This window comes from Aquarana catesbeiana, linkage group LG03, assembly GCF_042186555.1.
Source record: "Aquarana catesbeiana isolate 2022-GZ linkage group LG03, ASM4218655v1, whole genome shotgun sequence".
NCBI classification, from domain to species: domain Eukaryota; kingdom Metazoa; phylum Chordata; class Amphibia; order Anura; family Ranidae; genus Aquarana; species Aquarana catesbeiana.
The window spans coordinates 145,348,527-145,371,644 of record NC_133326.1 but is presented as its reverse complement, the minus strand read 5'-3'; the positions used below and the strand labels follow the sequence as shown (position 1 = coordinate 145,371,644).

General features: G+C 42.3%; 1 protein-coding gene across 1 annotated transcript in view; it reads left to right on the top strand.

The window, feature by feature from the left end:
* NET1 (neuroepithelial cell transforming 1) overlaps window positions 1-23,118 on the top strand; it is a 54,878-nt gene that overhangs the window by 15,336 nt on the left and 16,424 nt on the right. The window contains exons 2-3 of the mRNA XM_073619405.1: window positions 8,325-8,391; window positions 12,879-12,938. Of these exons, the coding sequence (XP_073475506.1) occupies window positions 8,325-8,391; window positions 12,879-12,938 (127 nt within the window). The remainder of the gene's footprint in view (window positions 1-8,324; window positions 8,392-12,878; window positions 12,939-23,118) is intronic.

Sequence of the window (23,118 nt, the reverse complement as noted above, 5' to 3'; positions counted from 1 at the left end):
GGCCTCAGCCGTCTGGGTTTAAAAGACCCCAGGGTCAGAAAAAACCTTGGACCCAAAAGGCACCCAAGCCCAACTCCAAGTCTACCTTGTGAAGGGGCGCCCCCGCTCTCACAGGTGGGGGGCAGGCTTCAGCTGTTTGGGAAGGCCTGGGAAGAACTGGTTCAGGACAGATGGGTCATTTCCACTGTAAAATACGGTTACAGAATAGAGTTCCGGGAGATCCCCCCCCCCCCGAATCAGTTTCTGTATTCAAGGGTTCTGTCGGATCCAGAGAAAAGAAGATGCCTATTCCTAGCTTTACACCATCTGCTGATGCAGAGGGTAATTGTAAAGGTTCCGCACAAGGAAAGATTCAAGGGGTTTTACTCAAACCTATTTACCATGCCGAAACCAAATGGGGAAGTAAGGCCCATTTTGGACCTCAAGGCTCTCAACTTCTTTGTAAACGTCCGATCCTTCCGCATGGAGTCGGTTCGTTCAATAATAAAATCCCTGAGAAAGGGAGACTATTTAGCGTCCATAGATATCAAGGACGCATACCTTCATGTGCCTATCTTCGGTCCACAGTCATTTCCAATTTGTGGCACTACCTTTCGGTCTGGCCACAGCCCCCAGGGTCTTCACAAAGATTCTGGCCCCAGTGTTAGCTTCCTTAAGGTCTCAGAAAGTCTCCATAGTAGGATATCTGGACGATCTTCTTCTAAAGGAATGCTCTCGCACCATACTAGTTCAAAACGTGTCAAGAACAGTACGGGTTTTACAACGCCTAGGTTGGATGCTAAATATGGACAAGTCAGCTCTTTGTCCGACCCACGCCTTGGTGTATCTGGGTCTGGTCTTGGACACCGCCCAAGAAAAGGTGTTTCTTCCTCCCTTAAAGGTCGCCTCCATAGTGGAACTTGTACAGAAGGTGAAAAAAGAACTAATGCCTTCTATTCGGCTGTGCATGAGGTTACTAGGCAAGATGGTGTCATCTTTGAGCGCAGTGCCATATGCACAGTTCCACTCCAGAGTGTTCCAGAACAGTATTCTAAAGGCCTGGGACAAGTCAGCTTGAACCTTGGATCAGCCTATGGTTCTATCTCCACAGGTTCTATGGGACCTCTCTTGGCGGTTAAGAACCAGCAACTTGAAAAGAGGGAAATTTTTCCCACCGGTAGCCTAGAAAGTCGTAACCATGGACGCCAGTCTTCTCGGCTGGGGAGCAGTCCTAGAGGAAGTGTCTGTCCAGGGAATATGGTCCCAGACAGAAAGGACCCTGCCCATCAATCTATTGGAGATTCAGGCAGCTCGTCTAGCTCTGGACATCCAGATTGCGGGGTCTTCCTGTCAGAGTCCAGTCAACCACGAGGGAGGTACCAGGAGTCGGGCAGCCCAAAGAGAGGTAGATCATATTTTGACTTGGGCAGAAAAACGTGCCGTTTCTGTCGGCAGTGTATATTGGGGGGTGGACACTTGGCAGGCGTAAGTCGCCAGAAATTGTTGCCAGAGGAATGGTCCCTGCACCCCGAGGTTTTTCTACAGATCTGCCAATACTGGGGGACCCCAGATGTGGATCTGCTGGCATCCAGATTCAATGCCAAGCTGGACAGGTTTGTATCTAGGACCAAGGATCCGCTTGCTGTCGGGATAGACGCATTAGTAGTTCCTTGGGATCAGTATTCTCTGATATATGCCTTCCCTCCCATCCAAATTCTGCCGCACTTACTATGCAGAATACAGGAGGAATGAAAGCCGCTGATCTTAGTGGCCCAGGAGATCATGGTACTCGGAGATTGTGAAGTTGGCAGTAGGGGACCCATTGGTCCTTCCTGGCCGTCCAGACCTGTTGTCTCAAGGGCCCATATTCCATCCTTCTTTACAGTTGCTGAATTTGATAGCCTGGCTATTGAGACCAGAATATTGAAAGACCGTGGTATTATGGGTTCAGTCTTGTCTACTTTGATAAATGCTAGAAAGTCAGTTTCTAGAGCTATCTACAGTATTATAGAGTCTGGAAGTCGTACATTTCTTGGTGTGAGGAAAGAAAATGGAACGCTTGTAGGTATACGATTGGAAGGGTTCTCGCCTTTCTGCAAACAGGAGTAGACTTGCAGCTCTCTTTAGGGACAATTAAAGGACAGATTTCAGCCTTATCAGTTTTCTTCCAAAGACCAATTGCATCCCATTCTTTGGTGCGAACCTTTGTCAAGGGTGTAACACACTTGAGGCCGCCGGTTAAACCACCTTTATGTCCCTGGAACCTAAATTTGGTACTGTCAGCCTTACAGGGTCAACCATTTGAACCTATTAGGCATATTCCTTTTGTCCTATTGACCAGAAAATTTGTTTTTTTTGGTGGCTATAACATCGGCTAGAAGGGTGCCAGAATTGGCTGCCCTTTCTTGCAAAGAACCTTTTATGATTCATCATCAGGATAGAGTGGTCATGCGCCCTCGTCCGGAATTTCTACCGAAGGTGGTTTCCAAATTTTCATTTGAATCAGGATATCATTTTACCTTCCTTTTTTCCAAACCCTAAGACGAGGGAGGAAAGGTCGCTTCACTCACTGGATGTGATGAGGGCGATAAAAGTTTGCTTGGAAATATTAGCTCCTTTTCGGAAGACTGACTGTTTTTTTGTCTTGCCTGAAGGTCCTAGAAAAGGACAGCCAGCAACAAGTTCAACTATATCCAGGTGGATTTGTCAGACTATTATCCAGGCGTATGGATTAACCACTTAAGGACCAGCCTCGTTTTGGATTTTAGGTGTTTACATGTTTAAAACAGGTTTTTCTGCTAGAAAATTACTTAGAACCCCCAAACATTATATATGGTTTTTCTTCTAACACCCTAGAGAATACAATGGCGGTCATTGCAATACTTTTTTTTGCACCGTATTTGCGCAGCGGTCTTATAAGCGCACTTTTTTTGGAAAAAATTCACTTTTTTGAATAAAAAAAAAAAAAATAAAACAACAGTAAAGTTATCCCAATTTTTTTTTATATTGTGAAATATAATGCTACGCCAAGTAAATTGATACCCAACATGTCATGCTTGAAAATTGCGCCCGCTCGTGGAATGGCGTCAAACTTTTACCCTCAAAAATCTCCATAGGCGACGTTTAAAAAATTCTACAGGTTGCATATTTTGCGCTACAGAGGAGGTCTAGGGCTAGAATTATTGCTCTCGCTCTACCGGTCGCTGTGATACCTCACATGTGTGGTTTGACCACCGTTTTCATATGCGGGCGCTACTCGCGTATGCGTTCGCTTCTGCGCGCGAGCTCGTCGGGACAGGGGGGTTTTAAAAATTTTTTTTTATTATTTTTATTATTTATTTTAAAATATTTTATTTATTTTTACACTGTTTAAAAAAAAAAAAATTGTGTCACTTTTATTCCTATTACAAGGAATGTAAACATCCCTTGTAATAGAAAAAAGCATGGCAGGACCTCTTAAATATGAGATCTGGGGTCAAAAAGACCTCAGATCTCATATTTACACTAAAATGCAATAAAAAAAAAAAGTCATTTAGAAAAATGACATTTGAAAAAATATGCCTTTAAGAGGCGTGGACGGAAGTGACGTTTTGACGTCACTTCCGCCCAGCAGTATCATGGAGACGAGTGAGCGCCATCTTGGCCTCACTCGTCTCCAGACACACCACGCAGAAGGACGCGATCGCCTCCGCCGCTACAGACGGCTCCGGTAAGCGGCGGAGGGCACCGGATCGCGGCGGGAGGGGGGGGGGGGCCCTCTCCCGCCACCGATAAAAGTGATCTCGCGGCGAATCCGCCGCAGGGACCACTTTTATCTGAAAGCCGGCCGTCGCACGAAAACGGGGATACCGGGGTTATGGCAGCTAGCTGCTGCCATAACAACGATATCCCCGTTCAAACTTAGGACGTATATAGTCGTGCGGCGGTCGGGAAGTGGTTATAGCGCAGGGTTCCACCCCGGGATTTAAAAGCACATTCCACTAGAGGGATTAGTGCATCATGGGCAGTACGCCAACAGGTGTCTATGGCTCAGGCTTGCAAAGCGGCCGCTTGGTCTTCAGTTCATATGTTTACCAGGTGGATGTGAGATCTCAAAAAGAGGCTGTTTTTGGCCACAGCGTGTTACAGGCAGCTTTATAGTCTCAGGCCCGTTGGGCTTAGGGATATTGTCCCCCCCCCTCAGGTGCATTTCTTTAAGACATCCCACATAGTCATTATTATGGTGCTCTGTCCCGTGAGGTACGATAAGGAAAAACAGATTTTTAAAACAGCTTACCTGTAAAATCCTTTTCTTGGAGTACATCACGGGACACAGAGGTCCCTCCCCTCTTTCTGGGATCGTTTTTGCTTGCTACAAAACTGAGGTACTTCCGGTATAGGAGGGGTTATATGGGAGGAACCGTCTTACTATTGGTTGCCAGTGTCCAATCACCTAAAGGTAAGCGTATAACCCACATAGTCATTATTATGGTGCTCTGTGTCCCATGATGTACTCCAAGAAAAGGATTTTACAGGTAAGCTGTTTTAAAAATCCGTTTTTTCCATTGGAATTTCCGACACACAAAACCGTTGTAAATTCCGATCGTGTGTACACAATTCTGATGCACAAAGTTCCACGCATGCTCAGAATCAAGCAGAAGAGCCGCACTGGCTATTGAACTTCATTTTTCTCGGCTCGTCGTATGTGTTGTACATCACCGTGTTCTTGACATTCGGAATTTCAAGCCAACATCCGTCGGGGGGGAAAAAAAACATGGATTTTGATGTTGAAAAATCCTATCGTGTGTACAGGGCATTAGTGTTACGAGGTCTCAGGTGTGTTAAATTTCTCTCTCTAAATTTTTGCCTGAATTCGGACCTGAAACAGAGCCAAAGTCACACAGGACCCTTTTCCTGTGCAGACCACCGCCGCCCTGGAGCTGTGTAAACCGGCTCCATTGAGAGCCGGCTCCTGTTGTACGAATTGGATGCACGGAAACCCGCATCCAATTCCCATAAGTGTGAACCCAGCCTGAAAGCTTAACTGAACTAGCTGAAGATATAAGCTGACTGGTTACTATGCACTAGTGATGGGCTCAGGCGTGTTCAGATTGAACCCGCCAGGAAGCTGTCACTGCACACTGCCAGTCATAGGCAGTGAGGTATTTCCCGACCGGCAGCTGCACATACACACGTTGCCTATGATTGGCGGTGTGCAGTCACGGCTTCCTGGCGGGTTCAATCCGAACATGCACGCGCCCATTCTTACTATGCACATCTACTTCAGTTTTAGTAAATTTCCCCCCCCCATGTGTTTTTTTTTTTTTTTTTTTTTTTTTTTTGTAGTACGATGTCTGTAACAGTATTTTGCCACTAGATGGTGTAAGAGGACAACATTTCCTTTTTGAGACACGTAAATGGGATACAGTCAAAAGCGTGATATGAAGTTCCCCATGAGATTTGAAAGGTAGCAGAAAGCATGCGCAACCAAGGTCTATTTATATATGTATATATATTAGCGCTTTGTATTTTTGTACTTTTCATCCCCCCACCCCCTCCCTACATTTTTGCAATTGCGCCCTGCAGCGCTTTAATTGTCCCTTTCTGTTGTAAAGTGCACTTAAATTCTAGGTTCTGTGATGCCGCTGTGTTAACCTTTTTTTTTTGTGTATTGTATTTGTAATTGTATGGCAAGAAGTGTACTTGTGTTGGTTGCGCTCCACCATGTGTTGGCAGTACGATGCTAAGAACTGTACAGTTTTGTATATTTTATATGGTTTGTATTGAAAACTAATAAAAATAAATGATTAAAAAGTATAACTAAAGACTTTTTTTTTGAGATTTGGGCAGGGTGGTGAGGGATTAGAACACTTGTCACGTCTTTTATTGCTGAGATTTGTGCTCCCTAATGTAGCAGTATGAGGAGGAAGTTGATAGGAGAAATATGACAACAATAAGAGTATGTACATTAAGTCCTGATGTTGGCAGCTCATTTAGCACTTCCATGTCTAATGCTGAGCTACTGCCTTCAGTACTTGAGCTGCTGACCTGTGCTAAATACGTACATGTATATTTCTGACTGTATTCCAGTTTTTTACATGTGCACACTTGTTCCAGAACACTGACTTGTTTTTGAAGCCAGGAGATAAGTTAGTATATAAAAGAAAATCTGTAAAAGCAACCTCTACATTTCCTCATATCTCAAAGATTGAGGTTGAATTCACACCTGTTCAAACTAGTGCATTGCGTTAACGTGTTAACTACTTCAGCCCCAGAATATTTGGCTGCTCAATGACCAGCCATTTTTTGCGATACAGCAGTCCGTCGTTTTACAACTTACAATTGCGCAGTTGTGCAAGGTTGTACCCAAACAAAATTGACTTTTTTTTTTTCCCCCGCAAATAGAGCTTTCTTTTGGTGGTATTTGATCACTTCTGCAGTTTTTATTTTTTGCGCTATAAACAAAAGAGCGACAATTTTGAAAAAAAAACACAATCTCTTTTACTGTTTGCTATAGCAAATATCCCAGTTTTTTTTAAACTAATTTGTTTCTCAGTTTAGGCCGATATGTATTCTACATATGTTTGGTAAAAAAAAAAAAAAAATCGCAATAAGCGTATATTGATTGGTTTTCACAAATGTTATAGCGTCTACAAACTATGGGAAAGATTATGCCATTTATATGGCGTTTTTATTATTATTATTTTTTTTTTACTAGTAATGGCAGTGATCTGCGATTTTTAGCGGTATTGTGACATTGCGGCGGACAGGTCGGACACTTTTTACACATTTTTGGGACCATTGACATTTACAGAGCGATCAGTGCTATAAATATGCACTGATTACTATGTAAATGTCACTGGCAGGGAAGGGGTTAACACTAGGGAGCGATCAAGGGGTTAACTGTGTTCCCTATGTGCTTCGTTCAAACTGGGGGGGTCGGGACTAACTAGGAGATATGACAGATTGCAGTTTCTACTTTGTAGAAACACACAATCTGTCTTCTCTCCTCTGACAGCACAGGGATTTGTGTGTTTACACACACAAACCCCCATGCTGCCGCTCGCTCACGTGATCACGCCTGCCGGCCACGCGCATCAGGTCCCCTGCTGTGCAGCGGGCGTGCCTCCAGTGGTTCTCACGCGCCGTCTGGTGGCTCACCTGGGCAAAGATGTATATGTATGGGATTTCACCCAGGAGAGCCATTCTGCCGCAGTATATCTGCGTGAGCCAGTCCGGAACTGGTTAATGTGCATTGTGTAACTGACATGCATAATTATTTTCAGCACATCACAAGGCATGGAAGCATTACTGTGCTTTGTGTGCCGTCTTTATTAGGGCTGTAGGGGTGCAATTCAAAATGCACATTGGCTCACGTTAATGCAAAGCCCTTTGAAAAAAATGCAGAGTGTGCATTGCTTTCACTCAGACAAGACCGCCTGGCTTAAATTTGAGAGTTCACAGTAGAGCACAATCATTGTGTAGAACTACAAAAATGGAAGCATCGTTTTTTCTTTTTAAAGAGGCAATAGGTTTGGTCCTAAAAAAGAACCCATATCATTACACACTATTCATATAAATATCCGAAAACATCAAAGCAAAGCTGTAATTGGGTGTACTCTTTGAAAACCAATGCTAACGCTGCAATGCACTGCGGTGGACCTCAAGAACATTATGAATTATCAGGTGTAAAGAGGAATGAGCCATCGTCCTTACTCCATCCCACTGTGCAGCTTTTGCTGCCTGAGAGACCTATTGGCAACCCTAAAAGCAGCTAAATGGGTGGAGGAAAGTAGGGTTACCCTTATGCAAATGCCTTCTTTCACAAGTTTAGTATTTGCATAGGATAGTCTTGGGAATACTGTACTGTGTTGGCTTGGAGTAGTGTAAGTCTCAAGGTACACCTATCCAAAGGTTATGATGTTATAAGGTTATATGTAACACTTGTTTGCTGAAAAGGGATTTCTTTAACACATAGGTGTACTTTAACCTAACGCATATTGATAAGATTGTTTACAGTAAATTGGTCACGTTCATACTGTAAGTCAAACACGAAATATACTATAGAGTACTTTACAAGGAAGAGAATATGCTATGTAATGGGCTGTGTGCAGCTCTGCAGTCATAGTGCAGTACGGGATAAGAGACAGAAGAAGGGTTCCACTGGTGTGCATGGGGTATAAGGTATGGACATTTTTGTGAGCAGGGCTTTACTGGCATAATAGATATAAGAAATAAAAAAAAAAACAAACTGTAAAATATCGTCCCAATTGTTAAATTACATCACTCACTTTTAACCTGAACTTGCCTGCTTTAATTTGTTTTATTTTGTCTGATCTAATTTTAAGCTGATGCTTTTTTTTCAGACATTCCCTAAGAAGAGGAAGCTCTTTTACATTCCTGACTCCTGGGCCACAATGGGATTTTACTTTGGTTAGTACTGTCTAAATGTATTTACTTGTGTGTGTAACAGGCACCCTCCAATTACGTTTCTGTTCAGTCTCTGTTAAGCCTTTCAATTTTACATGTAAAAAGATTGAAGCAAATCTGTTTAAATTTTAAAGCAGAACTTCACCCTAAAAGTTCAGTGTTTTCTAACCCCCCCACCTCCTTTAATATTTTTGGCACATCTTTTTTTGGGGGGGAGGGGGGCGCATGCATTACCCATTTCTGGCAGGTACCTGCTACCACTTCCTTTGTGACTTCTGCAGAATATATGTAGCTTTTTTTCCAAAGAACCTCTTTAACCACTTCAGCCCCGGAAGAATTTACCCCCTTCCCGACCAGAGTACTTTTTTGCGATTCGGCACTGCGTTGCTTTAACTGACAGTTGCGCATTCGTGCGATGTTGTACCCAAACAAAATTGACGTCCTTTTTTTCCCACAAATAGAGCTTTATTTTGGTGGTATTTGATGGCCTCTGCGGTTTTTATTTTTTGCCCTATAAACAAAAAAGCGACAATTTTGAAAAAAACACATTATTTTTAACTTTTTGCTATAATAAATATCCCCCAAAAATATATATATAAAAAAATTTTTTTTCCTTAGTTTAGGCCGATATATATTTTACATATTTTTGGTAAAAAAAATCGCAATAAACGTATATTGATTGGTTTGTGCAAAAGTTATAGCGTCTACAAAATAGGGGATAGATTTATAGCATTATTATTTTATTTTATTTTTTTTTTACTAGTAATGGCGGTGATCTGTGATTTTTATCGTGACTGCGACATTATGGTGGACAAATCAGACAATTTTGACACATTTTTGGAACCATTGGCATTAATACAGCGATCAGTGTGATTAAAAATGCATTGATTACTGTAAAAATGTCACTGGCAGTGAAAGGGTTAACTGTGTTCCCTAGGAGGTGATTCTAACTGTAGGGGGAGGGGACTAACTAGAGGAAGTGGCGGATCGTGGTTCCTAGGTAATAGGAACACACGATCTGTTACTCCTGTCAGAACAGACCAGGGAAGTGTGTGTTTACACACACACACACGTCCCTGTTCTGTCTCTCCTGGTCACGATCGCTCGTGGCTGGCGGTCATCGCGACCGTCGGCCACGAGCATTGGCACCCCTGCTGTGCAGTGGGCGTGCGCCTGCTTTCCGGACCCCGCGAGCCAACGTATAGTTACGTGGTTTCGCACAGGGGAGCCAACCTGCCGTAGTAAAACTGCGGCGGCTGGTCCGGAAGCGGTTAAGTTCCTATCCATAGATAACTTTGCAAAGAAGATAGAAATACTTACCTCTCATGCTGATGCCATTGCTGTAACGCAGAGAAATCGTACTTTAAAATCTGTTAGATCTGTTGGATTTCTAGTTTCTGCTTAATGGTTCCTTCCGCTGATTTCTATCCCACTATTGGACACGATGGTGATGTAGGGTCGGGGGAAGCCGAGTGAGGGACCAGGAATCTCACACTTCTGAAAGTATCAGTTTTGGAAGAGTCTTCAGGGGATAATTTCTAAGCATTAGAGAGGCTTGGGCAGCATTCAGAGGTATTTACTGTCTTATTTTGCGGGGATATCTTTTTTTAGCCACATTGATTTTTGTTCATGCCTGCTTTTTTTAACACTAAGCTACATTGACAGTTTCAGAGGTTGTTGTATTTGTTTTGCATTTAAAGTGGTTGTACAGGCTTAAGATTTTTACCTTCATGCACCTTCTGTGCGCTGCTCCCCCCATAGCCCCCCCTAATATGCACCTGAGCCCCCTCTCAGTCCAGCAATATGCACAAGAGCCTCAGCTGTTTCAGGACTCTCCTCATTGGCTGCAACTGCTGTCAATCACAGCCAGAGAGGAGGGAGCGAGGTGTGGGCCAAGCTGTGTGACTCATGGATGCATAGAGCAGGGCTCGGGATGTAGCACCAGTGCCCCCATAGCAAGCAGTCAAGTTGAAGGAGCCAGGAGCGCCAGCGGGGGACCCAAGAAGAAATTGATCGGGGCTCCTCTGTGCAAAATGATTTCACAGAGCAGGTAAGTAATAACAACATGTTCTTTTTTTTTTTTTTTTTTTTTTTTTTTTTAACCACTTGACATCCCGCCCGTACTAATATGATGTCCGCAAGAGGGATCTCCCATCCAGGATGGGACATCATATGATGTCCTAGGCTTCCCGGCCGTCTAGGAGGCACGTGCGCCCGCCTCGTCGCTCTGGAGCTGGTGTGTGTGCCCGGCGGCCGCGATGTCCGCTGATCACCAACGATTTCCCGATAACAGAGCAGGACCGTGGATCTGTGTGTGTAAACACACAGATCCACAACCTGTCAGGTGAGAGGAGAGCGATCGTGTGTTCCCAGTACAGAGGAACACCGATCGGTCTCCTCCCCTTGTGAGGCCCCTCCCCCTACAGTTAGAATTACTCCCTAGGTAACACATTTAACACCTTGATTGCCCCCATACTGTTAACCCCTTTCCTGCCAGTGACATTTATACAGTAATTGGTGCATTTTTATAGCACTGATCGCTGTATAAATGCGAATGGTCCCAAAATAGTGTCAAATGTGTCCACCGCAATGTCGCAGTCACGATAAAAATTGCAGATCGGCGGCATTACTAGTAAAACAAAGAAAACGAAAATGCTATAAAACTATCCCTTATTTTGTAGACGCTATAACTTTTGCGCAAACCAATCAATATACGCTTATTGCGTTTTTTTTTTTTTTTTTTCTTTAAATTGGGATATTTATTATAGAAAAAAGTAATAGTGTGTTTTTTTTTTCAAACTTGTCGCTCTTCTTTTGTTTATAGCGCAAAAAATAAAAACCGCCGAGGTGATCAAATGCCACCAAAAGAAAGCTCTATTTGTGGGGGGAAAAAAAAGATTAAAATTTCATTTGGGTGCAGTGTTGAATGACCGCGCAATTGTCATTTAAAATGCGACAGCGCTGAAAATTGGCCTGAACAGAAAGGGGGTGAAAATGCCCTGTAGTGAAGTGGTTAAACCAGTATGAAACCCAAAAGCAAAATGTATTACCAATTCTTAGATGTGATGGCTGCATTAGCTTCCTTTTTAGGTTTTCTTTCTTCTATTTTCATCTGTTGATCCAGTCAGTAAGTCTGTTTTTCACAGCACAAACTCTCCAGCAGAATGTATCTGTTTACATGGGTGAGACAAACCGATAAACACTAATGAGGGTGATTAAATTGATCAGCTTTTATTTATTCATATAAAAAAACCTTTGTCCCAAATAGAACGTAGTGTGAACTGGGATTTGTCTTTAGTGGTTCTCAATCTTCTAATACATTTAACACTCTTCTCCCCCCCCGACTAAAAATACTGCTGTGCCCCCTGATCTCATTCCTCCAGAGTTGTGTCTCCCTAATACAGGAAGCATGTTACTGGCCAGATCACAAGGTAAAAATAGGGGAAAAGCCTAAAAAAAAAAACAGTAATTCACCAACCACCATCTAATGATTGGTAAGCTGCAACATAACACAAATTTGTTTTTGGGTTTATTACCACTGTAAACGGCAAACATTTAACTCTAAATAGTGGTCCTTTCACATGGGTGGTGTGCAATCCAATCACAGGGGATCCTCTCGCAGATCCCCTGCTGATCAGAGCAGAATGGGCAGATGACCATTCTGTGTCTAAGGATGAGCTCTGGCGTGTTCGCATGCTGCACGTGCCGAGCCCGTCAGAGCTCATCCTTATCTGTGTCTGCTCAGTTTATGCAGGGCAGACATGGACAGACCCTGCACTGCTCTATGGACAGCTGGGAGTAAACTGTCTCTGCTGTCTGTTTACACCGAGCTGCCTCCGATCCGTTCCGCCCTAATGGGCCATATTCATTTCAGCTGTCCTGATGGCAAAAATGATCCATTTGGTTGCTTTCCTGTTTTGTCAATTGTGAGGGATGTGTTGTTTGTTTTTTGTTTGTTTGTTTTTTTTTTTTTTTTTTTTCCCTGTAAGAAACATTTGTATGACCTTTTTATTAGACCGATTGTTATGCAAAACCATTATAGTAACATGGTTTTATCATTTATTATGTTGCATTCTATGTACAGTCTATTTAACTGGGTTATTTCAAACAAATGGCGAGCAGCATTAGGCCATTGTAAAAATAAACTGTAGTGATGTGTAGAAAAGAACACTTGCTTCTTTAAAAGTCCTAAACAAAGCCAGATGTGATCTTGCAAGTGATTTAACAGACATGTTTAGTCTTGCATATTGTGTTTTGCTATGTGGAGAAGTCTGCTACAGCATTCATCCTTCTTCTTCTTTTTTTTTTTTTTTTTTTTTTCCGGAAAACCCCAATTCCTATGGGATTGTAGAACTTCTGTGTACCTGTATGATAAATCAAACTAATTTTCTAATAGGGTATATTTTCTTTAAGGTGCCCTGCTTACCTAAGCTGCTTTTTGCTCTTCATGGGTGACATGTAATATGTACTTTTTGTTCATTTGTTTTCAGAAAAGGAAGCGCAGAGAAAAGGATGATGACTCTATCAGCCTGTGCAGCTTTGATCTTAAGGTAACAAGATCTTCTGTACATTATAGTGAAGATCTGACGTATGTTGGCTCAGATTGCCAAAACACACAATTACATTAGCTGACATACAGCTTTCTCTCTGCTCAAAGTTGCGTCTGAGATTTTTTTTTTTTTCCAGAGTATTTTGTTTGATGCTACAATGCTCTTGGCATACATATGTTTGTGGATTCTTTAAGAACTTTGTTCACACCAAAAGTACATATTAAGATGTGGATTTCTGTCTGCGTGGTGTTAATAACACAGAGGGGTCCTCTCTTGTAAAGAGCAGTGGAGCCCCTGTCTGCTTCTTGAAGAACTGAAGGTTTCTTGATTTTGAGTGGAGTGAAGCGGGTTTAGTTTTTCCCTACCTCCCTTCACTTTTGAGCAAATTGCAGACATCTCTTGCTTAAACAGAAAAGTCAGTGCTACTACCCATACACCACATAGATAGCAGAGCTCCCAGGTGCTCGATCCACAGTCGCTGGCTGAGTAGAATAATGTAGAAAAAATCATCCGCACTCCGGTTGTTGCTCTTAAAATTTCTTTTTTTTTTTTTTTTGAATAGCCACAGTGAACAAACAAACTCAGATTAAGTCAGTTGACGCGTTTCAGCCTATAAGGCCTTAGTCATAACCACATAACCTGTACTTTTTGTACCCTTTTATTATGATAAAGCACTGGGTGCCTGAGCGACTTAATGCCAGACTAAAACACTGTAACATGGTGTAGAGGATCTTTAGACTGTTATAAGCTCTGTCCCTGGGAGTGCAAAGGGCTTTTCTTGGGGCTCCAGTGGATGATTGGATAGGGGAACGCTGGTAATGTAACTAACTAGTAGCCATGGAGTGGGAGGGCAACAGATTGCAAGATTGAAGGGCTATAAAAGGTTGGCTCTAGGATCCTGTATATACATCAGCTATCATGCTTATTTACCATGGTTTTATATGAGAGAAAAGGAAAGGTGCCTCTACAGCTTTGTAATTAGAGTCTATAGAAATCTGGGACATAAGTTCACATCCCCTTAAAGTAGAAATTAACTGAATCTGAGCACCACAAACTGAAATGCTATTTAATTAATTCTTAATATTTAAAGCAAACTCACTTATAACTCTCTTTGGAAAACACCAGCATAGCATTTCTAGCAGAAGCCATCTTGAGTAAGGTCAGATGAATAAAGTGGTTCTAAAGGCTGAAGTTTTTTACTTTCCTGCATTCTATGTATGAAGGTAAAAGACCTTCTGTGTGCAGCAGCCCCCCAATACTCACTTGAGCTCCATCACGATCCAGAGATGTGCACAAGTGTCTTGGCTCTCCGGGGACACTCCCTCATTGGCTGAAGTGGGAGCCTTTCGGCTCCCTCTGCTGTCAGTCCTTACCAGTAAAAAGGGGCGGGCCACGCCATGGCTTCGTGTCTGAATGGACATGCAGAGCAGCAGCTCAGGAGTGTGCCCATCGCATTTATTTCCTGGAATCTATCTACCCTTAGTTTAGGCGGGCAAGAGGAGGGTGTGCTTAGCTGAGAGAGACCCTTCTCCCCTCCTTCACATGAAAAAAAAATTGCCCATGGAGACTCATGTGATGTATAACATCATTTTAGCCTAGGCCAGAAACAAAGAAGCAACTGAAGAAATGTAAAAAAAACATTGAAAACAGGTAAATATAATCAATATTCTATTTACTAATGCTGGCATCATAAGGATTAAAATAGGTCAAGTTGATTGAGAGAGTTTAAATCCACTTTAAGGAGATATTTAAGGATTTTTATTTATGAATGAATGAATGATTTTTTCTAAAGCGCTGCAAATGTGAACTGAATCGCTTCAAGGCGCTAAATGCGTTTTGTGTTGAACAGCTTCTTAGAAGAGGAAGGTTTTGAGTTTTTTCCTGAAGGCCAGATGGTTTTCTTCCATGCGGATGTGAGTCGGAAGAGTGTTCCATAGCCGAGGTCCCTGGACTGCGAATCTGCGTTCTCCCCTTGCTTTGTAGTGGTATTTGGGAACGAGGAGGAGGTTTTGGTGTGTGTGTTAAAACAAAAAAGGTGGTTATACTTCCCTGCTCTGTGAACAATGCACAATATAGTTCCTTATCTCCTCTTTGGCAGTCCCCCACTGGTGCTTCCTACTCCTCCCTCCTTCGGGTGCCTCCTGAGCAAGCCAGGTGATAAAGGAGCATCTTTGTGCACGCACTCTTGAGCTGGCCTGTGTGCTTCCATAGACACACATGGTGCTGGCAAGCTGTGCCCATTCTCCCTCCCTCCTCACAGGAGTTTGACTGACAGCCTATGGATCCCACTGCTCCTGGTGTCTCCTGTGAGACCAGGAAGTGGGAAAAGTGGTGCTGGAGCGGTGGGAGGAGTCAGGTATGTGGTTGCAGCTTACCAATATTTAGATGTGGTGCATTATTTTTCTTTATCTCTTATTTTCACCTGAATACCTGGCTAGTAAGTTTGTTGTTTTTCAAAACCACAAGGTCTCCTGACAATGTAGCAGTTACCCATTTACCACTGACAGGGGTGCTTACAATAATCAGATTTTATTTATGTAAAAACCTTTATACCAAGATAAAAACTGTTGCTTTAACTGCTTAACGGTTAGCTGAAGTTTGTCTGCAATTTGTTAATGCGTCTAAATCTCCTAGTGCATCCAACACTCCCCTCCCCCCAAACTGACTGCTGTCCTATGCTCCTTCATCCAGAGTGGGGGCACTCTAATACAGAAGGTGTATTACTGACCAGAACACCAGGTGAAAACAGAGGACAAAAAGCTAAAAAAAAAAAATGAATGCAGCAACCACATCTGATTGGTAAACTGCAATCTGTTACATTTTTGTTTTTGGGTGTTAGCGCTTTAATGCAGGGAATGCATTAGGGTAAAAGTTTTGACTTAAGGACCATTATAAATATAGTAATTCCAGGAACTGAATGGGAATAAGGGTAACCCTGGGATATATAACTAGAAACCACAAAAACACGTAATTTCTGCAGAAACTGGAAAAAAAGTGTTCACAGTGCGTGTTTTCAAAAATAGAGAGGGTAACCTTTCATGATACTCGGGAAGTCTAAATAAAGAACTGAATTTGAGTTATTTAGGCTGTTGAACTTGAATTGTACATTCTGGGTGTTGTATCTCTGTAGCCCAATCTCTTAGGAATTAGATCTTTGGGATTTTGACTGCAATATTCTATACAAAGAGCAGTTTAGGTTTATTATTTGTAGCAGCTCTCGTACATTAGGTGTCTCCCTTGACTTATTTCTGGGTGATAATCACTCTAGCTGCTATAAATGACATAAAACGTTGGTAGTCTTAGCTGTCTATGTTTTATTTTTTTGTTGTTTTTTGTTTTATTTTTCTAGTTCTTGCAATAATCCACTACATATTTTCAGGATCTAGTGTTCTTACAGGTTACCTCTGGTTATACATGGGCATATGATAACAATTATCCAAGTGGTGATGTGTAATATGTGGAGGGAATTATGGAATCTAGACCGTCCCACGTTTTATTGCTGAGGATTTCTTTCTCCTGAGTAAAGTATTATCAGTTAAAGTACTATGCCTCTTTAAAAATGACTAAGTTCTATGTGTACCTTTTTGTAAGGTACTACCCTTGTTTCTTGGCAACAATATCCAACACATAATACAGATAAATCACAGTCAAATACTCCCACTCCCTTTTTTTTCGTATGCAGAAAATAAAAGTGTAGATAATATTTAATTGCCCTATTTTAATACAACCATCTACAGTAGCCTTTGTCAACCTTCACAACACAGAGGAACCTTTGAAAAAAATGTCTAGTCTTAGGGAACCTCTGCTAAAAAGTACTATATTTACAGCTCACAGTACATTAGCCTGGTGGTCACTGGGAACAAGGCTGCTTACATTTGTGGTCAGTGGGAAGAATCCCCCCTCACACATAGCTAGAAATCTCAGTGGTTTATTTGAGAAGTAGGAATTGCTCACTGCTTTAGGAACCCCTAGCAACCTTTTGAAGGAATCCTGGGGATCCACAGAAGCCTGGTTGGAAAAAGCTGCCGGACTACAGAGTTAAAGTGGTTGTAAACCTCCGACATAAAATATGAACAAAACATATCCCTCTATAGTGTCTCAATTAAGAGCGCCAAGTGTCATTTCTATCTGTAGCTTCTTTCCTCTGCTATCTACATGAGTCACTTCTGGCAAGCTTTCCTGACACCAAGAGAAAAATGGTGACAGGGGAGGGACCTCCAGCTGATTGACAGCCTCAGCTCTTTTCCTCTGTGCTGTGTGAAGGTGATGTGTCCCTTCCCTCCAATCAGCTGTCAGAGCTCTCCTCACTGAGCACTGCATAGTGTAACTTCAGCTCTCCGCCCCGTTTTTTTCTGAACTCTCAGACAAGCTTTAAAAATTTAGCATTGAATGGATGTAGCGAGGAGAAGACTGCAGATACAGGTACAACCTGTGTATGAAAGATGTGTTTCATCCCTGTATCACCTGAGGCTTGTCACTTCACTGGGTATATAGAAGGGTTTACAGCCACTTTAAGCTGGCCATAGACTAATTGAAGTTCAGCCAGTTTAGCAGAGACCAGACAGATTTTGATAAGTGTCTGGCCTTTCCTGCTTGACAGAAGTCGGTCAAACGATCGACTTCTGTCAAAGGGATGTGTTGGAAACTATTGTCTATGACCAGCTTCAGAAAGTGACATATAAAGGTGCATCTCAAAAAATAAGACTATCATCAAAAAGTTAATTTTATTTTGGTAATTTAATTCAAAAAGTGAAACTCATATATTCTACAGAGTCATTTCACACAGAGTGATATATGTCAAGCATTTCTTTCTTTTAATTTTGATGATTATGGCTTACAGCTAGTGAAAACACATCATTCAGTATCTCAGAAAATTTGAATATTGTGAAAAAGTTCAATATGGTAGACTTTTGGTGTCACACTGTAATCAACTAATTAACTCAAAACATCTGTAAAGGTTTCCTGAGCCTATAAATGGTCTCTCAGTCTGGTTCAGTAGGTTACACAATCATGGGGAAAACTGCTGACTTGGCAGTTGTCCATAAGACAGTCAATGACACCCTCTACAAGGAGGGCAAGTCGCAAAAGGTCATTGCTAAAGAAGCTGGCTGTTCACAGGGTTCTGTATCCAAGCAAATTTAATGGGAGGTTGAGTGGAAGGAAAAAGTGTTATAGAAAGAGGTGCACATGCAACAGGGATAACTGCAGCCTTGAGAGGATTGTGACGCAAAGGCCATTCAAGAATTTTGGGGAGATTCACAAGCAGCAGCAATCTTTTCAGTAGGCACACCTTGTTCAACCAAGCAGCTTTGAATGGATCATCTTTGGAGCCCTGAGGTACATGAGGTCCAATGGTTCCTTTACTTTTTCATTCAGTGTAATCACTGATTTGTTCACAGGCCCTGATTATCTCTGCTTAAAAGAGAAGTATGGGTTTGCATCTGGGAGGGTACGCACTGACGTCACCATGCCATCAGAGTAGGAGAACGGGCTCCGTTTATCTTGTATATACCGGCCGACTTTCGTATGCGCAATATCGCTGTTTTAACTGTAAGTGACTACTTGTTTTATAATAAAATGTTTGGAAGATATCACACTATGGCCAGTCTTCTTCTCTTCTGGGCTACCTGGGCTTTCTATTGAGTACGTGGAAACCGGAAGTGGGCCTTAGTGAGTGATCCCCTGCCATCCGAACACTGTGATCATCAGCAAGCTTGGAGGCCTTGGCTGGGCTATAGCCATCTGCCTTTTTAAGCTTGCCGTCTGGTAAGCTCAATCAACAGCTACGGTGGTTGGGCACACTGTTTGTATATGCACACTGTAGTGTTATTATTATTTTTCATGTTCCCAACGGACATTTCTTTTCCCTGATGTTAACCGTCATGGACTTCATTTTTTAGCGCAGCCTCCCCCATTCCTTAGACTTTCTGGTGTTATCACACTGTATGCTGCTGCTTTTTGCCACTGTTCTGTTAGCGCGGTATTTTTACATTCCTATACTGTACATGGACATACTTTTCAGTAAGCCAACATTTCTGTATTAAAAATCTTTTTTTTTTTTTTTTTTTTTTTTTTTTTTTGTATTGGTCGTATGTAATATTTTAAATTTTTACTAGCTGTAAGCCATAATGATCAAAAATGTAAAGAAAGAAATGCTTGAAATATATCACTGTGTGTAATGAATCTATATAATATGAGTTTCACTTTTTTGAATTAAATGATTGAACTTGACTTTTTGGTTATATTCTAGTTTTTTGAGATGCACCAATGCACTGCATGTTGCATAAAATGTTCCCCAAGACCAGATCATATTGTATGGAATAGTGCCCAGAGTAATTAATTGGTCTTACAGCTTAACCCTTGTATTTCCAGTGTAATTAATTGGTCTTAATTACGGTATATGACCCCTGTATTTCAATTGGATGAACACCTAGGGTGCACTTTCTCTAGTAGTTTATGGGTGCTTTAGTGGAAGCTGGGAACAGAAAAACATAATGTGGCACACTAGTAAATGTTACAATCTTTTCAGTAGGCACACCTTGTTCAACCAAGCAGCTTTGAATGGATCATCTTTGGAGCCATGAGGTCCAATGGTTCCTTTACTTTTTCATTCAGTGTAATTACTGATTTGTTCACAGGTCCTGATTATCTCTGCTTAAAAGAGAAGTATGGGTTTGCATGTGTCCCCTGTCGGCTCTAAGACTGAGAACTGAGCGATCAAACACCTCTGATTGCTCTGTGGCTCTGGCTCTTCTCCTATAAAGCGAACTTCAACTTTTTACACTTTTCTTGTTCTAAATCAGCGCTGCAAAATCATATTTGCAGATGGCATTCATTTCCTGCTATGGTTCATGCTTGTACTGGACCTTAAAATTAATCTGTCATAGTTTTAAAATTGTTTTACGGTTATAATGCAGATAATGTGCTCAGCGATGTTGGGACTAGGGCTGGGGAAAAAATCGATTTAAATCTTGAATCGAGTTGAGAGGTCAAATCGATTCAAAATTTAAGCAAATCGATTTTTTTTTTTTTTTTCTCACCACGCCGGTCCTAAGGCGCTGCGGGCATGAGTTTTTAGGCGAGGCCACGGCTTTGGCCTAGTCCGCGGCTTCGGGCGGACGCCGCGGCCTCCCCTAAAAACTCCTGCCTGAAGCTCCCCAGGACCGGCGCGGTGTACAAAAAAAAAAACTCGATTCGAATCGTGAATCGAGTTTTTTTTTCAAGAAAATCTCCCAGCCCTAGTTGGGACTTACTCGGACAGATATCAAGGCACAATGCATGTCCTGGTGTCCAAGGCTTCCTGTATATATTTTTTTTAACCGCTTGCCGACCGCCTCACACTGGGGCAGAAGGGCACGTACAGGCAGAATCGCGTACCTGTATGTTCCCCTTTAAGATGCATCTCCCCGTTCTGCCTAGTGACAGTGTCACTGTTCTCTGCTCCCTGTCATCGGAGCAGAGATCAATGACGTGTCTCACACAGGCCATCCCCCCTACAGTTAGAAACACGCCCCTAGGACACACTTAACCCCTACACTGCCACCTAGTGGTTAACCCCTTCACTGCCAGTGTCATTTACACAGGAATCGGTGCATTTGTATAGCACTGATTGCTGTATAAATGACAATGGTCCCAAAAATGTGTCAAAAATGTCTGATGTGTCCGCCATAATGTCGCAGTCACAATAAAAATCGCTGATCGCCGCCATTTAAAAAAAAAATTATTAATAAAAATGCCAAAAACTATCTCCTATTTTGTAAACTCTATAACTTTTGCGCAAACTGATCAATAATCGCTTATTGCGATTTTTTTTTTTTTTTTTTTACCAAAAATATGTAGAAGAATAGGTATCGGCCTAAACTGAGGTAAAAAATTGTTATTTTATATATTTTTGGGGGATATTTATTATAGCAAAAAGTAAAAAATAATGTGTTTTTTTTTTTTTTTTTCAAAATTGTTGCTCTTTTTTTGTTTATTGCGCAAAAAATAAAAAGCGCAGGGGTGATCAAATACCACCAAAAGAAAGCTCTATTTGTGGGAAAAAAAAGGACGTCAATTTTGTTTGGGAGCCACGTCGCACAACCGCGCAATTGTCAGTTAAAGCGACGCAGTGCTGAATCGCAAAAAGTGCTCTGGTCAGGAAGGGGGTAAATTCTTCTGGGGCTGAAAAAATTTTTTTTTTTTCGTTCAGCCAATTCGCCCCCATTCAAAGATTGTTACATTGGAGTAAACAGTTAAAGTGGTTGTAAACCCCATTTGTGAAATTTTAACTAAGCAAATATATCTGTAGTAGTTTACTTGTCTCTCTCCAAAGCTTGGTTCCTCTGTTATCAGCATGAGTCACTTCTGACAAGTTCTCCAACACATGAGATAACATGAGCTCAAAATTTGTGTTGGGGAGGGAGATGAGCAGGGAGCTTGTCTATTCAGAATACAGGTTTGCATGTTCTTTCGTTCCTCTGCCTATGTGGAGGGGGTGGGGTGTCCCGTCCCTTTCCTTCAATCAGCTCTTACACAGTGTAAGTGCAGATTCCCCACCCTCCCCAATGTCCCTATTGCAGTATAGCCCAAGGAAGAGGACCAGACACCCTGCAGTGAAGATCTCTACAGGATCCAGCAGCCTACACGACGTGGGACACACTTCATTACAGGTAAGAAAAGTCACTAAAGATGTAGAGAAAAAAAAGCTAATCTTTTAGCTTAAAGTTTATCAGAAGGCAAAATCTTTTCTGTGGGAAGTGCAAAAAATATCTAAACGTCCTTCGCTTTCACCCAGTGTTACAACAGGAAGTAAAGGGAGATCCCTTTTGTTAGGAAGCTGTCACCAGAGCAGATGTCTTTATTGGGAGATTTTCTCTTGCCTCCTACTTTGGGGCAAACCTGACATTTTGGGTTTTCTGTTTATTCCTACTCCAGTGACGGTGTTACAGTAGATTTAACCCTTCCAGACACCAAAACGTAAAAAAATATATATTTAAAGATGCACTTTAAAGCCATAGTTGTCATCTTAGGAGATATAAGGGGGGCTCAATTGTAGCTCCTGACTGTACAAAAAGGGCACAAAATAACATTCAGTATATGTGATACTGCTGACAGTCTGTCAGACTGCAGACATACTAGATGAAAGGATAGTCAAATATTGTGGACATGTTACAAGTGTGTTCAGAGACTGCAGAAGAATGTGAGAAACTGAGGACATCTTGCAGGAGGCTGTTAGTGACCACAATTATTATCCCCTTTTCAAATCAATGTCCTCACTACTGACTGCTGAGGGCCAAACAACAGGTACCAAAGTGCTGCAGGTCACCCTTAGGCCACAGGTTGGGCACCAGGGCTTTAAAGTGTAACTGCACCCTGGGCTTCCTCCAGAGGATACTAGGGGGTTCCCTGTGAAGAGAGCAGTGTCAAATTATTCTCCTGCTTACACTGACCATGTGAGAGGTCACTTCTGCACTGACCACCAGGGGGAAGGTTTCATATCTGTTTGCAAACTCTGCAAAATACATTCACATGGGCAATAAGTTTAAAAGGCTAAAAATAAAACCTTTGGGGCTTGCACCTAGAGAAGCTACAAATGAGAAAAGGGCATGTAAAAACCTATAAAAATTAAGGAAACCTGTAATTTAAATGTTACAAAGAGTATATAAAAAGGAAATCGAGGCCACAAAAAATGTAAAGTGAACAACAGGTTGCAAAAGGGAGCAGGGCAAACCTCCCAATATTCTTCATATGGAGTATCTACTGAGATACTAATGTTGTGCTGCACCATTCTCCTCCAGGGGGCAGGGAGAGAGCTAAAGCCAAGCAAGCCCATAGACTTCTATGCAGCGCGCTGAAAATCCTGGGAGTTATAGTTTGAGTCGGCAGGTAGAGGGTTAGAGAGAGAGAGCACCTCTGTCTGGATATTCGCCTGACAGCGGGAGACCATACTAGTGAAGATCCCAGCCTGAGGCTAGGAATGAGAATACCTGGGGGCAGGGCAGCACCACCCACATCACAGCACCTGCACTGTTGCTGCAGGGAGACTGGAGCGTCCACTCACTCTCTGCTTCCCTCCGCTGATCACTGGAAGCTTTCAGAAGTAGACCGAGGCCCCCCTACCTTCTGCAGTGAGGGGTGACCGCATCACCCCAGGAAGTGGTGAGAGGGCTATTTGCCCACTGCTAGCAGGGACTGTGCC